This window comes from Apus apus, chromosome 7 (genome assembly GCF_020740795.1).
Source record: "Apus apus isolate bApuApu2 chromosome 7, bApuApu2.pri.cur, whole genome shotgun sequence".
NCBI classification, from domain to species: domain Eukaryota; kingdom Metazoa; phylum Chordata; class Aves; order Apodiformes; family Apodidae; genus Apus; species Apus apus.
This window is the reverse complement of record NC_067288.1, coordinates 10,140,982-10,156,189: the sequence shown is the minus strand read 5'-3', so window position 1 is coordinate 10,156,189 and position 15,208 is coordinate 10,140,982. Positions and strand designations below refer to the sequence as shown.

The window sequence follows — 15,208 nt, the reverse complement described above, 5'->3', positions numbered from 1 at the left end:
CCCTCTGTGCTGGCAAAAGGAGCCTTCCTGTTGCAGCAGCATGCTCCTTGCTGCCCTGTTAAACTAGTTCTTACCTGCAACTCACCTGGTTCACACAGAGACATGCACTGTATACTTCATATGCCCTGTTTAAACACTGGTGTTAAAAACATAAGTGTTAAGCTTAGAAAGGAAAAAACATCAATAATCTAATCAACTCCTCCAAAAAGTGAAGTATATGTGTTATATATGTATAATCAAAGCTAGTTTTTAGTTCTGTAGCTTAATACATTACCATGCAGAAAAGAGTTTGGCTACTTAGGAAATCTAATGCTCCACAAACATTAGAAAATAATAGGAAATAATTTGGGGAAATTAAGGAAAACACAGAAAATTATGTATACTTTTTACAATTGTTCATTATTAGAAATACTTTACGTCCAAGAGAAGTAAACCTTTGAGTTCCCTCAAGTCTCTAAAAGTCATTTCTCTCTCCCTTTTTTAAGCCATAAAGGCTGCATTATTTCAAGTCACGGGCTGCATTTCTTAACTACAGTAGGAAATTACAAAAAGTAAATCAAAAGGACATAAATGAGCAGGTCATTCTGGTTAGTCAGCCAATCTCCAAGTCTCATGGTCAGTTGCAGGATGTGTTCGATGTTTTACCCTTATGAACCTAATTAGATTATCTCACACCAGTAAGGAGTGGAAATAGACCTCAAACTTGCCAAACAACACACTCTTTGCTAATGGAAATTTCGGGAAACATTTCTCTTTGCTCCAGTATTCCTTCAGGCTTTCCCTGATTTAATTTACAGGCAGCTGCTCCTTCGTGTACATTTTCATTTTGACCAGCCATTAAAACACACAGTTATGTTCAATGTAAATAGTATCAAAAGCTTAAAGAAATGTCTTACGAACACTCTAGTACTTCATGTTGTCACATCAACACCCCCAAGAAGCTTTTCATAGATCTTTAACAGAGAAAGAAATAAGCCTGTGGCACTTTGAGCGAAGTCCTGAGGGAAAATGCAGAAATAAATTGCCTTGTAACGGTTTGCTCTACTCAGTCTGAAAGGAAAGACAAGAACTATTAAAAGGGAATTGCTGTTCACTCCTACCTTTTATTGACAGGAAAAATAATTAACACCAGCATATATGCCAGAAAAACACCTCTCGATATTAATTCTTGATTCTATGCACCAAAACTCCTTTACTAAAGGAAAAAAAAGCTACCTTTGTCTAATTCAAATTAAGGTAGTCATAAGGAGGAGATACTGCTAGTAACATCAGTCAGCTTCTCACAGGGAAAACTAAATACTGCATGCTTGTTTAATACCAGCTTTTCCTTTTTGGTATACCTTTGTGGCTTAAAACACAGATAAATTCTTCTTCTCAACAGTGATACTGACAGCCAGTTTCTAGTGGACCATCAGAGATTCAGCCAAAATCACAGCTAGCTGCCCTCATTGCTGAAATGGAGAAAAATTTCTGAATGCCAGTTTTTCAGCACTTGGCTACATGTTGCAGAAGGTTATCTTTTCTTATACAAGAACTTGGATAGTCTTTATACAAGACTGATCAAGAATGATAACATAGCTGGGCATATGTAGTGGCACTGAAATGGAGCTCAACATTAGACTTGCATACCACAGAATAAACTGTGTCAGAAATTGTTGAAATGTCTCACAGTCCAATACACCTAATTCTTAACTGAAAAGGAAATTTAAACTGCCAATATTACACTATACTCTAATTTTTACTGTGAAGATGAAATGCAATCATTACCACAATACACAAACATCTGAATATTGCTTCACTGTCTAGTAATCACATATAATGACACAATCCAGTTAAAAGATTCCACAACCCCATTTCAGCAAAATATGAAGCATGCAGTAGCTCATTTCACACTAAGTCTAATAAAATAAACATGTTTCCAATTCTGTACCTCTCCCTGCACAGATATAGCATATATATTTCAGGCCATAAACCCAGTTATTTTCCTCAGATTCTCTTCTCTTTAATCGGTATAAAGTCAATATTACAGGATTGTTTCACAAAGCAAGTATGGACCAGAAACCAACCAGAATTACAAACACTTACTTTTAAAAATACTTTTTGAACTTCGAACTTTCAGGATGAAAAATAGCTTTGCTCAAGCTATTGCATTGTATACATTATTTGTTAATAATGTTCCCAAAAAAAACCCCCATTCAATATATTACTTAATTTGAAAGGAAAAGACCTGTTTGTTCTGTCCTTTGGTTCAGAATTAAGGTTTCTAAGCTTTAACCCATGCTTATCAAGAAATAAGAAGTCAGGCCATGTTCAGTGACATTCTTTCATAGATCAGATTTTGAATTTATTCTGCAATGAATCTTGAATATAATCTAGTGTTCTATTTTTAACTATTCAAGTTTATGCTTCTGATATGAAATATAATTTCACACTTTCATAGAATAAAGTTCCAATGTTTATATTAGCAGAAGTGTTTTGCGTAAAGCTAGTGTTAAAAACACCAAGCTGTGAATCCATCAAATTTAGACTATACCATTAAAAAAACCAAAATATAGCAAACATACACTGTATTATTCCAATAGCTGAGTTTAAAAATTATTTTCTATTAAAATACCCAATTATTTCTGTTAAAAAAACAGGTTGGATTGCATCATCATTCTCAAGAAAAAATTCAAAGCCTTAACTTACGCTTACAAATATACATATGAATGGTCCATTTATCATTAAAGTCAGTAGTGCAAATCACATGCACGAAAGTTCTCTTGACATTCATTACACAAGGAAATAAATGTTATATAAATATCACTTCTAGGCAAAAACTGACACCAATCTAATAATCCACAAATACTTTTTAAAATAATCATGTTGTTCTACAGTAAAATGCAAATTCTAGACAAAAAATTTTTCCTGACATTATAGGTGCAGATGCATTTACAGGTTCATTCTCTCAATGGCTTTTATTATCTGCTGATTAATCCAAAAGAAAGGTTACCTAAAGCCTCTCTGCCCTAAAACTTCATAAATGGCCCAGTTCAGGAGGCTGTCTGCAACTGGACCACAGATGGAAGTCACATAAAGAAAAGACCAAGTAATTTTTCTTTTGCTTTCCAGTTTGTTCTTCACCTGTACAGTTTCTGCAAACATTTATTTTCTCATTGCTGTCATTTACCAGGAATTTCTCTGCCTCATCATCCATTAATCACTTTTCCTTCTACCCTTCCTTCTTACTCAGCACAAAGCAAATGTCAAGGAATAAAATGTCACTGTCAAAATTTTTACCAAAATTTCAAATAAAAACAAATTAAACAGCCATTAACAACTTATCGCTTTTAGGGCACTTCAGCTTCTTAGGTTCCCCTATCAATAAGCTTCACCAGCGGAAGACAAGAGATATTTTAATCCAGTAGCCTCCAATATTGTTTTGTTTAGACCATCCTTCTACTCTCAGTATGACTCAACAAACTGAAAGGATTTTTCATTCAGGGCTAGGCTGCGCCAGTAAATGTTGAATTTGGCTCTAACAAGCATAAAAAGAGAACCACAACACACCAACTTGACTCTACCATTTCTCCTACATTCATTATTCTTTACTAAAACACCTAAAGAAACAACAAGAAGAGACAAGACAGAACATGATGTTGAGAAAGTTAGGCTAAAATACCTGCAGCCCAAAAACAAGAGCAGCTACTGCTGATATCAAACTCCATCAATATTTCGACACAGTAGGTGCCTGTTACTGATTCACAGCAAATGCCTGCTTTCCTAAACTAGCACCCATGCTTCAGAAACGTAATATACAACAGAAGTAGCAATAAACCAGTCCGGGCAGCAAACTTTTAATTTCTTTTTTCTTTTTTTTTAAAAAAAGCACCTTAAGATTTATATGTTATCTCTGACTTTGATTACCTCTCTCAGCAAAAAAAGCACCCTAGTGCTAGGACTCCAGAGATTTATATGCCAGTGCTCTTGAACAGCTCTTAGGATCAATGCAGTATTACATGGCTGAAATAACAGATCTGTGGAGAGCATCTTCTGTCTCTCAACACATTGTGCATTCTGATGAGCAGTATTACTTGGAATATGCAAAAGAGATGCCAGGAGTTTACCAAAGACATACATGTCTTTAAAAGCTCCACCAAGTTATAGCAGGACTCAGGACATGTATGCTGACAAAATTCAAATAAAAAGGCTCAATGTGAAAACTGACAAAGTATACATATGGAGCATGTTAGTAATACATTTTCATTATCAATTATTTACTAAAATCTATTTACAATGTCAGAAGCAATTCTGTAAAACAGTCTTCTGCAACAATATCTCTAATAAAGGGACCTAAACATAACAAGGATGTTCTGCATTTCTATTGGCTTTCCAAAATACAATGGGGCCAAGAACTGTACTCAATAAGACTACTCCAACAACTCAAAAGAACTGTTCTGTGTAGGTAAAGGGATGGGGTGGGGGGAGCAGAACCATATTCTCAGCATTGGTTTCATCCCACTGTTAAATATCTATTTAATTCAATTACTCTAGTGATTCGAATGGTACTTAGCCTTCAATGAAAACTAATTTTAAAGTATCCTTATATATAAAGATCAAGTAGATACTTCTATCAGACATCAACAGCAAATACAGCCACCAGTATACTCTAAATTACTTAACCTTTTAGGAGTCTACATGAGATAGCTATGTTTAAAGATCTGAACCTGTAAGGACTACGCTGCAAGTATACATTACACTTCACTGCAACATATACCACTAAATAGGAAGAACTCAAACAGTCCCCACTTGGAAGTATTCTCATCCTCTTCTGCATATTTAATTTATTTTCTTGATGTTTCTCCCTCTGTGTGTAATAATTTTCAGTTACAGGGTGCTCTTCTTTTTTATTTAATGACTTCATTCAACAACGAAGAAAAATTTAGGAGTATCATGAAGCAATTTTTTTTCTAGAGGGAACCAAGTGACAATACGTGTTCCAAAACATGTCAAAGTGAGTGAGTAAGAAAGGTGTGGTCTGCTTCAGCTAGTTACAACATTCAGACTTTTAGACCCAAGGCAGCTGCAACGCTAGTGGTGCAACCAGCATTCCTAGTTTTTTGAAAAGTGCTTTGCTCTGCCAGGCTGTAATGTGGTGTATAGAGTTGCCATCCTGTTTAATGTTTGACTCCAAGTATTCTCAGGTGTCCACATTTAGAAATATTTAATAATCCACAGCTTAGTTTTATTCCAAATATTATCTGCATAACAAATTTCCAGTAATTAAACTATACAAGAAACATAAAAGACAGAAATGTAATTACTGTAAAAAATGACACTAAAAATATCACAGTTACACTAAAAACTATTTATAAAGACACATAATGGGTCTCTAGAGGAAATGGTCTCCCACTTGAGTACACAATTTATAAGCAAGCATTTAATTTTCTTAAGGGCTGCTGCTGCTGCCATGTTTCCACAAAAATATCTACTATAAACAAAAGGGAAGAATAAAATCACTTTGAAATTCTACATAAAACTGAAATCTCTTTATAACTTTCAGAAGAACAACTCATATTCAATATAACTAAGCACTGAGCACCACTACAGTTAAGACATCTGAGAATACCCACAACTTAGCAGATCAGAGCCTAAACTTTATAAGCAACTATCTGCTTCTCATCACTTAGTTATTTCTTTTAAAACTGCAGAGTACAGTAGGGTGGGTCATGTTAACCAAAAGTCCAGAGGCATTTTGTTGTTCAGACACAGCTAAAGCACTGCTTAAACAAAATAAATAAATGTAGATAAGAGTTCCATCAGCTGACCTTCTTTTTGAAATCACAGAACAATCACTGTAGACCTTCACAACTTTAGCAATAAAATTCTCAATACTGCATGCATTACAACAGTGTTCATAATGCAACTTGATAAAGTCAATTACAGCTTTCTCGCTTTGATTTAATGTTTAACTACTAAAAACTCATGACAAACCTGGGTCCACGTGTCTGGAGTTTCTTCTAATTCCATTTGTTCGTTTCTGCATAGGAAAACACAAATCAAGAATATGAATAAACATGTTTTCCTGTAGGCACATTGCACTCCTTTCGTTCCCACAATCTACTAGGCAAAGCTGGTTTTCTTATTTCCCCCAACCACCACCACAATTATCTTTATCTTGTAGAAAGATCATACTTTGAAAAACATTCTTAGGAGATAATTTTTTCATATCTCCCATTTTTTCTGACACTAGACTTAAAAGATTCTTAGCCCACAGATTTATTAAAAAATCTTTTGATATCAAGAACAAATTTCATTTTTAATAATTTATAATTAGGATAGTGGAAAGATATGCCATTTAGCCCCTCAAGATATCCACAAACACAAAAGTATTGAAGCTGCCTGCAATGCTTTAATAAGGTAGAAATGTCCACTATTCCTACTCTGTACTTAAGGTAGCTAGAATTTCCTATGCAAGTCTTTATTTCCTGATTCTCTAGGCAAGCACTTAAATGTACTTAATAACTCACCCCCCACTTGCTTTTGAATTTATATTAATCAGAGCTGTGAGAAATCAAAAATCCTCTGACAAGACCTAGACTTTTTTTTTCATGTATTTTATACTCCAAGACACTTAATAGGGATCCCTGAAAATTTCAATGTGAAATAGTATTTATCTGGGAACTACAGATAGGCTTTTGCAAACTTGCTTTAACTGGTAGCTTGCATGAAGGCTCATGCATTTATTTTTTAATCAAACCAAGCAGAGAAAAGCATGTTGCATAACAAAGGGAACAATTAGGTTGCTCCCATTTACTTGCAGTTGATATAAGCTGATGCAGGACACACACTGAGGCAAGCCAGAAAGCAGCACCCTGAGGCACAACCAAATTACTAAACCCTCTAGCAATCTGGCAAAACTAACAGCTTAGTTTAAAAAGAGCTTTCAGACTCCTGAGTCTTTGGACACACTTTCTCTGTTTCCTTTAAGTCTAATTAAAGAAAGGATGCAAGTTTTGTTTTGTCTGCAGTGGAAAGAAGTAACATTGAAAACTGCTGCTACAAAAAAAAGGTAATATTGCTGAGTAAGAACAAAAAGCTCCATTATACCCTAAGCATTTTCTTAAATGGACAAAACATTGCTGATAAGGATTGATGCAGAGTGGTGAGTAACTGAAGATTTGAACTAGAGAAGGAAAGGGACAGGAGTGGTAAAAGCAAACTACAACAAAGATACTAAAACAAAAGAAAAATACAATAATTCTGTGACCACATAAGTCATATACATCAAAGAACCAGATGGGAAACAATTATTGGGAAATAATTCCTGAGCTGCATGAAAATACGCTCAAAACTCTTAAAAACTCTTAAATGTACATTAAGTACATTTTATTACATTACTGGGATGAAATCTAAATCCATGTGTTCCAAAATGACACATCCTCGCCTATCCTCAAATTCCCTTCTGTACAGAGAGAAATAAAGGAAGCACTTGAACAAAAGTCTTCGTAAAAACGAAAGCAATCTGACAATTTGGATTAACTCGACAGTCAACAGCAAATCAATAGCCCCAGAAAGGAAGCCATTTTTTCCTCACAAAAAAATATTTACTAATCAAGCTAAGGGGTGAGAAGCCAAGGAGTGGAAGGGATTAGATACAACCAGTATATGTATTTTCTTCATCCAGCCCCAATATATTTAATACAATTAGGTTTACCGAGTCTGGCAACCTCGTTGGCAAGGCCCGACGGGCAAGTTGCTTCTTGCTCCCCAGTGCGGCCTGCCAGCCGCAGGACCGGGAGCGTGTCAGGCGAATGGACCGTGCTGCAGTTTCCATATTCCCAGCCCTTACTTAGAGGGTATTTCTAGGCAGGCATGTGAAAAGCCAGGCAGCACACAGTGGGAAGCACAGCTGGGGGAGCAGTGAGCAGAGAGGGCTTGCAGCAGCACCCTGGGCACAGGTCTGTGGCAGCACAGCACGCTCCTCACCCCAAGCTCCCCCTGCCGCCTCACCTGTCGCAGCCAGGCCCCCCAGACACCGGTGCCTGCTGCTGCGGCCAGCGCCCACCTGAGGCCTGCAGCAAGGAGCTCGCCAGAGGGTGCTGGGGACCCCCTCGTCTGGCCCGCACCACTGTCTGGGGTCACAGCAACACCAAAAAGAGCTCAACCATCAGAGAGCACAGATGTGCTCAGCCCTGCACACAACTCCCCTGGCACCAGTCACGTCAGCAGAAACGGTCCTTCCGATCCCAGTACCCGTTTTAGTGACAGAAAACACAGACATGCTTGGGGAGAGAAGTAACATACATATTCCTGTGTTGTTCATAACCAATATATCATTTAAGCATTTAAATTACCTTAGAATTCTGATCTAGAATAACTGCTATAAACTATTATATGCCATGCCCTTCTGTACTTCAGTGGAAAGGCATGAGGAGCTGGCGAGAAAACCACCCAGGGTAGCTTGCAGCCGTCTTGGAGTGGTGGCAAGGTAAGCCAGCATGCTACCCCAGCAGGGCTCACTTGCATTAAAAATTATAATTTAAAAAAGAGTACTCTTAAGCCAACTCCTAAATTTTGTTTAGGAACAGTAAAGATCTAGATATCAATTGTGAAGCGATATTGTTTTTAACGTTAACTTAAAAAATACATCTCCTCCCTTTCCAGTGCTCTCAGCATTAAGCCCTATCAACTGAAAATTGACTCACACTTGGAACAGAATACTTTTATATTTAATTATTAATATCTTGTTTCTTAGACAACTTGGTACTTTCCACTTTTCTAAAGAAATCTGCTGTTAAATACAGAAGAGAAACTTACCTGCTCAAACAACACATGCACAAAGTAAATAAGGAGCTCCTATGTCACTGACAAAACAAACACCGCATGAAAAGAAAAACAAATCCTTACCTCATGTTTCAGGTTCCCGTGTTCTGAAACATAAGTGAAAATTGGCATTATTGTCAACTGTAAATTGTACGCTTCTTATAAAGCAATCTCAGGCTGTGCTGTGTTGCATTACTGAAAACCCTGCTGCCTCCTTTCGCTACCTGATACCTGCAGCCTCCGCAGCACCCCGGGGCTGCACCAGCTCCTGTTGCGCAAACCCAGCTGTGATCTCCTCCCACCCATCGGTCCTGCCAGGCAGAGCCAGCTGGCTGGGAAAGGCTGCTTGCTGCCCAACACACAGCACCTTCCAGCAGTGGCATGGCAATCTGGTCTGCTGACTTCATAAGCGTTTAGAACATTTTGAAAATACTTCATAAATATTGACTTGTTAGGAGTTTAAAAGCTAGAGTTCTTCATCGTAAGTCAAGTTTACAGCTTTTCTTATCTGTGTTTTCATAGCATGCCAACATGTATCAAGATGATATATACCTCTAGCTGTAAAATGTTCTGTATTTCAGCAATGTATTAGTATTACAGAGACTCTGAAGTCATTAGTGTTTTATTTGACTTTTGTTAAGTCTTTTCTCATACTATGTAATAAGGAGGGGGGAAAAAAAAAGCCTTCTGGGAGATCAGAAGGACTGCATCATGACAATAACACCTTTACACACACATACCACTACACATCACAAAAGACACAAAAAGGATTGAATTTTTATATTTTTCTTTGAATGTCTAATTGGATAAGAGGTATTTGGGTGTATTCTAGGTTTTGATTCGGTTCCTTATCAAAGCACATGCAGCTGTATTTACCTGTGAGTGCTCTCTAGGACTGCACACACTATTGAGGCAAAGCACAAAACTGCACATGCCCAGTCTGTACTTCATCGCCTTTGAAAACTTTTACTGTAATATCTTATAAACAGTAAACCACAGTCACAGTAAATCAACTAAAAGCTTTAAAAGCAAGTAGATTTTGTTCTGATTAAAACAAAAAATAATATTAAAAATTAAATAATAAAGTGGGGGGGGGGAAAAAAGTCTTTGGCTTTCCAGCATTTTATGCAAAGATGATAAGACGTGCTGAGACGGGGCACACGCCGAGCACTCTGGTTCAGGCTGGGGAGGCACAGCCTGTTTACCACCAGCACAGCTCTCTTCTCACGTACACCTTCAGTCAGTTTTTTCCTCTTTATACAGTGCACCAAAGACGTATCATCTTCTCATCCACAGAAACCACTTTTATTATTATAACCTTTGCAAAAGCATTAATCTGCATTTGTATAGTGAGCAAAAGAAGAAAAATAAGCCCGCCCCAAAGGAGGAGATGCACGTAGACTACTGAGGTTTTCTAAGGAGCCTGAGGGAATTACTTACCTAAGTACTGCAGAAATTAAATATGATTCTGGTATTTACTTGTGCATTTTTATATGCCTTTCAGAATTCTTCCAAAAATCTGAGTAAAATCACCTTTTCTGAATGTTTTATCTCAGCATTATAACTGACTTTAAATTAAGGGAAGTCACTTATGTAAGTACTTGCACAGGAGGGCAAAATATCAAACCCAGACCTACGAGTTGTTTTTCCATTTTGTTTTGTTTTAATGGCCTCTGTGTAGTTTTGCAGATCTCTTACTTAAAAAAAAAAAAATTTAAAATGTCATTCTGTCCTCCAGAATCTGATTTTTAATGGTTGCTGTTGAATATTATTTTTACCTCTAGGTAATATTGCAAAACTAACTAGATAAATGAGTTCCATTTGGCGACTGAAGCATCTCAACACATTTCGTAAGAAATAATTAAGAAACTCATTGACTGACTTTCAATAATTGGATTCAAGATCTCACTACACAGGAAGGTAATAAGTATTCCTAATAATTCACATAGGATAAATTTCATTAAAAGGGTGGTGGGAGGACTGGAGTAAAAATTAAGTCCAAAACTTCACCAGCACTGACAGACCAAGATGCCATTCATGACTTCAATGTTAACACTTCAGAAACAGAAATCCAGTATCTGCATTTCCACATATAAACCTTTTCAAAAAATAAGGCATTGTCTTATCTTCATTACAGTTGAAATAGTCCTGTGTTACACAGTATTCCGTATGAATTAATTGCTTTCTTGTGAGGTTTTTTTACACAAGAGCAAAAATCCTCTGATTTCTATTTATTTCTATTTTTAGAGATAAATTAATGTATGAGGATATCCACCAGCAGATATTTTACACATGACAATTTTAATTCAAGTTTCTGCTCATCATCAATATGCCAAAGAAATTATCAAGTGAGTTCTCAGTTCTAACAGCAGGCTACTTTTACTGCCATAGCTCAGAACAATTTTTCCGTGCTTTTGTTTATTCACTGAGGCCATTATACCATTGGGTCACATTTTGATAATTATATTTTACTACAAAAGTAACAGGAGCAGCAGCTGACCTCAATAAGTGAGGGCACACAGATCAGAAAATGAGAAGAAGCTGCTCCTCAGGGATGCAACAGACCAGCTGGATTTACAAACTAACTAAATGGAAAGTAAAAAGGATATGTAGTAGACTACTTGCCTTTCTATTTTAAAAGAAATTTCAAAACATTTTAAATGTGTGAACTATAAAGTAAGCCACTTTAAAGGAGGTGTGGGACTACCTGGCTCCTTTCTGGTCAGCCAGTCATTGTATAATCAGAAGAAAACCAAATTGTGACCTAGAAGTGTCAAACCTCCTAACTGACTTGTTCAGCTTCAGAAAGGATGGTTAATTAAACAATACAGTTCAACCTTTGTTGCAGTTAAATAAAAAGTGGCATAACTCCAATGAACATTCTGGGCTTTGAACATTTGTTTGTCAATTCTGTTGACACGGTAGGTTTGGAGGAGAGCCAGCAATTTTGCAACTATTGATCATACCAGCAAAAAGGTAAACTGTGAAAGCTGATTATTTCTTTTTAGATGTCAAAACCACATGCTTTTTATGAATAATTTCTAATGTGCTGTAGCAACTAATTATTACAGAAACAGCATGGACTATATTATTTGGCATACACATTACCACGTGAAAATAACTCTGAACTTAACCCATTAATAGGGTAACATTTTCTTCCAAGTTCATCACACAGTTCAAGAAACTTCTTTTCCAACTAAGGAAATGCGCTACTTTCTCAAATGTAATTCTGTGAAGTAGAAAGGAATAATGCATAAGTTAACTAAAAATTACTATAAAAATGCCCATTTAATGTTTTTCTAAACCATTTATGCTTCCATTCCCTGGGAACAGCATTATAAAGAAGAATGTTTTGTGGGCTTCGCACTGCATTTAAAATATTTTTTTAAATTTCAGATTCTAGAACCATTTTTGGATGTTCATCTAATTTAAATATTCAATAGAATGATGAATCAGCAACTATTTGCCTGAGAAAAGTTAATTTAACATAATTGGACAGACTTGAAAAAATTCCAGTTTGGAAATAGAAATAGATGGCTAACTCTGCAGGTTTAGAATAGGAAACAGACTGGAGTTCTGCAGTGTGTTCTGAGCACTGTGATACTGTTTTATCAATCCTAAGGACCTCTGCAGAAATTGCAAAGGCCACAGGACCTGCACAATGGAAGTGGGAATAATGAGGAAGACAGATTCTGCCTTTGTCCAATAAAGTTGTGTCTTACTCATGCTTGCTTACCAAAGGTCCCACTCTTACCATGACCAAATATAAACACTTCCAACTAGCGGGAGAACATCACCAGGCAAGCAAAATTGTCCTGCGCTTTGAAATAAGGCACAGGAGTGCAGCTGAGAAGCCAAAAGAGGAGAAAAGACAAGGGGAGACGTCCACATCAACCCCCAGAGAAAAGATCACCACCTATGTCATTTTTAGTGGCCCTGTCAGAGAAATATGTGCATCCATTTTGTAATCCTTGTGTTTAAGGATAAGGCCTTGTGTTAAAGACTACACAACAAGGAGTAGTTCATCAGAACTTTAGCAAACAAGAGAGTGTATGAAGTATTTCAAGTCACAGAAAAATGAAGAGATAGGGCATATCAGTAATATTATGAAAATGCAGAGAACTACTTGAACATGTGCAGGGGCAGCATTTCAGAGGAGAAAAAGTTAAATCAATAATGGCAGAAATGAGCACAGAAGATTTCAACCAGCACTGTCAATTTACAGTAACAAGGGCAGAAACAGTAATAAAAAAACCCAAAGGCTAAATGTAGAGTTTTTGTTCTATTTATTAATTCAGCTGATTAACTCTTCACCTTTTATCACTGCAACCTCTGCAGTCTGTTGAACTGGCATTCTTTGAAGCAAAACATCTGAAGAGCTGGAATATGTGTATTTGGCATAACATGACAACGCAGCAGTTTATCATCACATTTTATCAATGTTTCTCTCATATATGTATAATTCAAATATGACACCTATTAAATTTATCATTCTAAAGGTTTCACCTGTCTTTGAATGTCTGTCTTTTTAATTTTCACAAACTTGGAATGATATACAAAGATTTAACCTACTCAGAGAGGTTCTAAGGATCATTTCAGAAAGGCTAGGAAAAACACCTCCTCAGTGGTCTGAAAGGAAAACAAAATCTTAAACTGCTCAAAAACAGGAAATGCTGAGAAAAACTCAAATGACTTTAAGAAACCTAATGGTGTCTTCTCATTGCCGTGTTTTGAATTCTGATCACTCCCATTTCAACAGACCTCTAGAAACAGTAGAGGTTTACAGAATCGAAATGAAAATTATTTCAGGCATAGAAGTAGCCTCAATTACTAAGATATAATTTTTTTTTTAAAGACTATTATTTTCAGAGAGTATACTGGTAAGAGGTCAAGTTATAAAATAATTTCAGTCACTCAAAACTTCCACTGACTCTTCTCACAAAAACTCAGTCACATGTTAAATTAAAAAGGTACAAAGGCCAAAAAAACAGGATAAGATATGCAAATTGAAAAAAAAAATAAAACAACAAAAGCAAACAAAAAACTTTACAGAACTCACTGTTCCAAAACTTGTGACACACAATTAGATATTTCTGTCAACAAAAATAGGGAAGCTAGGCAAAAGAATTAAAAAGATGTAAAACATGTAAAAACTTCTATGACAGCAAAAAGTTTAAAAGTAAATTTAACATGATTAAGAAAGTAGAATCACTCCTGGGCATTGTCTACAACACAGAGGATTTGCACTTTCCTGTGAAGCATCTGGAATGAATCACTGGCAGAAAGACAGAACACCAGATTAAATAGAACACTTTATATATATTTATAAAAATATGTGTGTGTGTGTGTGTATAATGGGATATATAGATATACAGAGATACATATAGATATATTCCAAGTCTGTGGCCATAACTAATGGCACATGACTGGGGAATAATAGTGTCCAGTTTCCTAAAAGGATGGTTGTGTTTCATATCCATTATACCCAGAGAAAAAGGCTGTAATAGTCCCCTAGAAACAACAGAAATACACTGATACAATACATGTTCCAGGCATTTTGCTATTACTGAAGCATTACAGCTGTGCTCTGGCTCTTTCTTATCTAATAGCACTCTCAGGCCACCTCTGCTAACTTCCCACAGAAGTAGCAAATGACACCACTAGAAAAAACAAGTTTATCAAATTAAAGGGAAAGCCAAGGGAAAGCATAGCTCCAGAAAATCATTCATACTCGAGTTGCACAAAACAGTATTTAAAGGAGTCTGAATTTTGTCCCATCCCTTTCTGGACCATGTATGGAAGTAGAAAGTGGTAAAGCTCCACCTTAAACCTTTCCTTAATCTGTGCACATGATTAACAGGCAGCACTGCTCAATCAAAACTTCTTTCTTTTAAAAAGCAAATAAAAAGAAAAAATGGAAAACAGTAGAGAAAACCCTCAAGATTTCCCTTCCTACTCATTGGCCAAAGTCCCTCATTAGGTGGGGAGAGGACACATGTTCAAAGTGAGCAAAACCATTTGTCCTTTCCATACTCCATTATTTGTAGAGTAAGGGGGAGCATGTGGAGTTTGTTCTTCCAGATATCATCCAGTCTCAGAGCAGTCTGTTAGGAAGCTGCAGCCTAGCACCTGTCATCCTATCTCATGAACAGGTGGAAGATACAGAACTCAGAACTTGTACTACAGCTACAGAAATCGGGGAGCCTTTGCATATAAGAAAAATAGACTTAAAAGAGAAAGTTTTAAGAGAGGACAGAGAGCAGAACTCCTGGATGCAAGCTAGACATGTAACACTTAACAACTCAGTTGCTTCCAGCCTCATTAAAGACTCAGTACAACATAATTTAAAAAAAATCAGGGCAATGTTTCAAACTAAAATCCAAAATAATGTTCTGCTCCTTTG

The 15,208-nt window shown here is 36.6% G+C and overlaps 1 protein-coding gene across 2 annotated transcripts in view; it reads right to left on the bottom strand.

Moving 5' to 3' along the window:
* The window catches only part of VAV3 (vav guanine nucleotide exchange factor 3), a 155,566-nt gene that overhangs the window by 43,025 nt on the left and 97,333 nt on the right, over positions 1-15,208 (bottom strand). For both annotated transcript variants that reach the window (XM_051624781.1, XM_051624783.1), the window contains exons 18-19: positions 8,890-8,912; positions 5,974-6,019 (exon numbers count right to left, since the gene is read on the bottom strand). In XM_051624781.1, the coding sequence (XP_051480741.1) occupies positions 5,974-6,019; positions 8,890-8,912 (69 nt within the window). The remainder of the gene's footprint in view (positions 1-5,973; positions 6,020-8,889; positions 8,913-15,208) is intronic.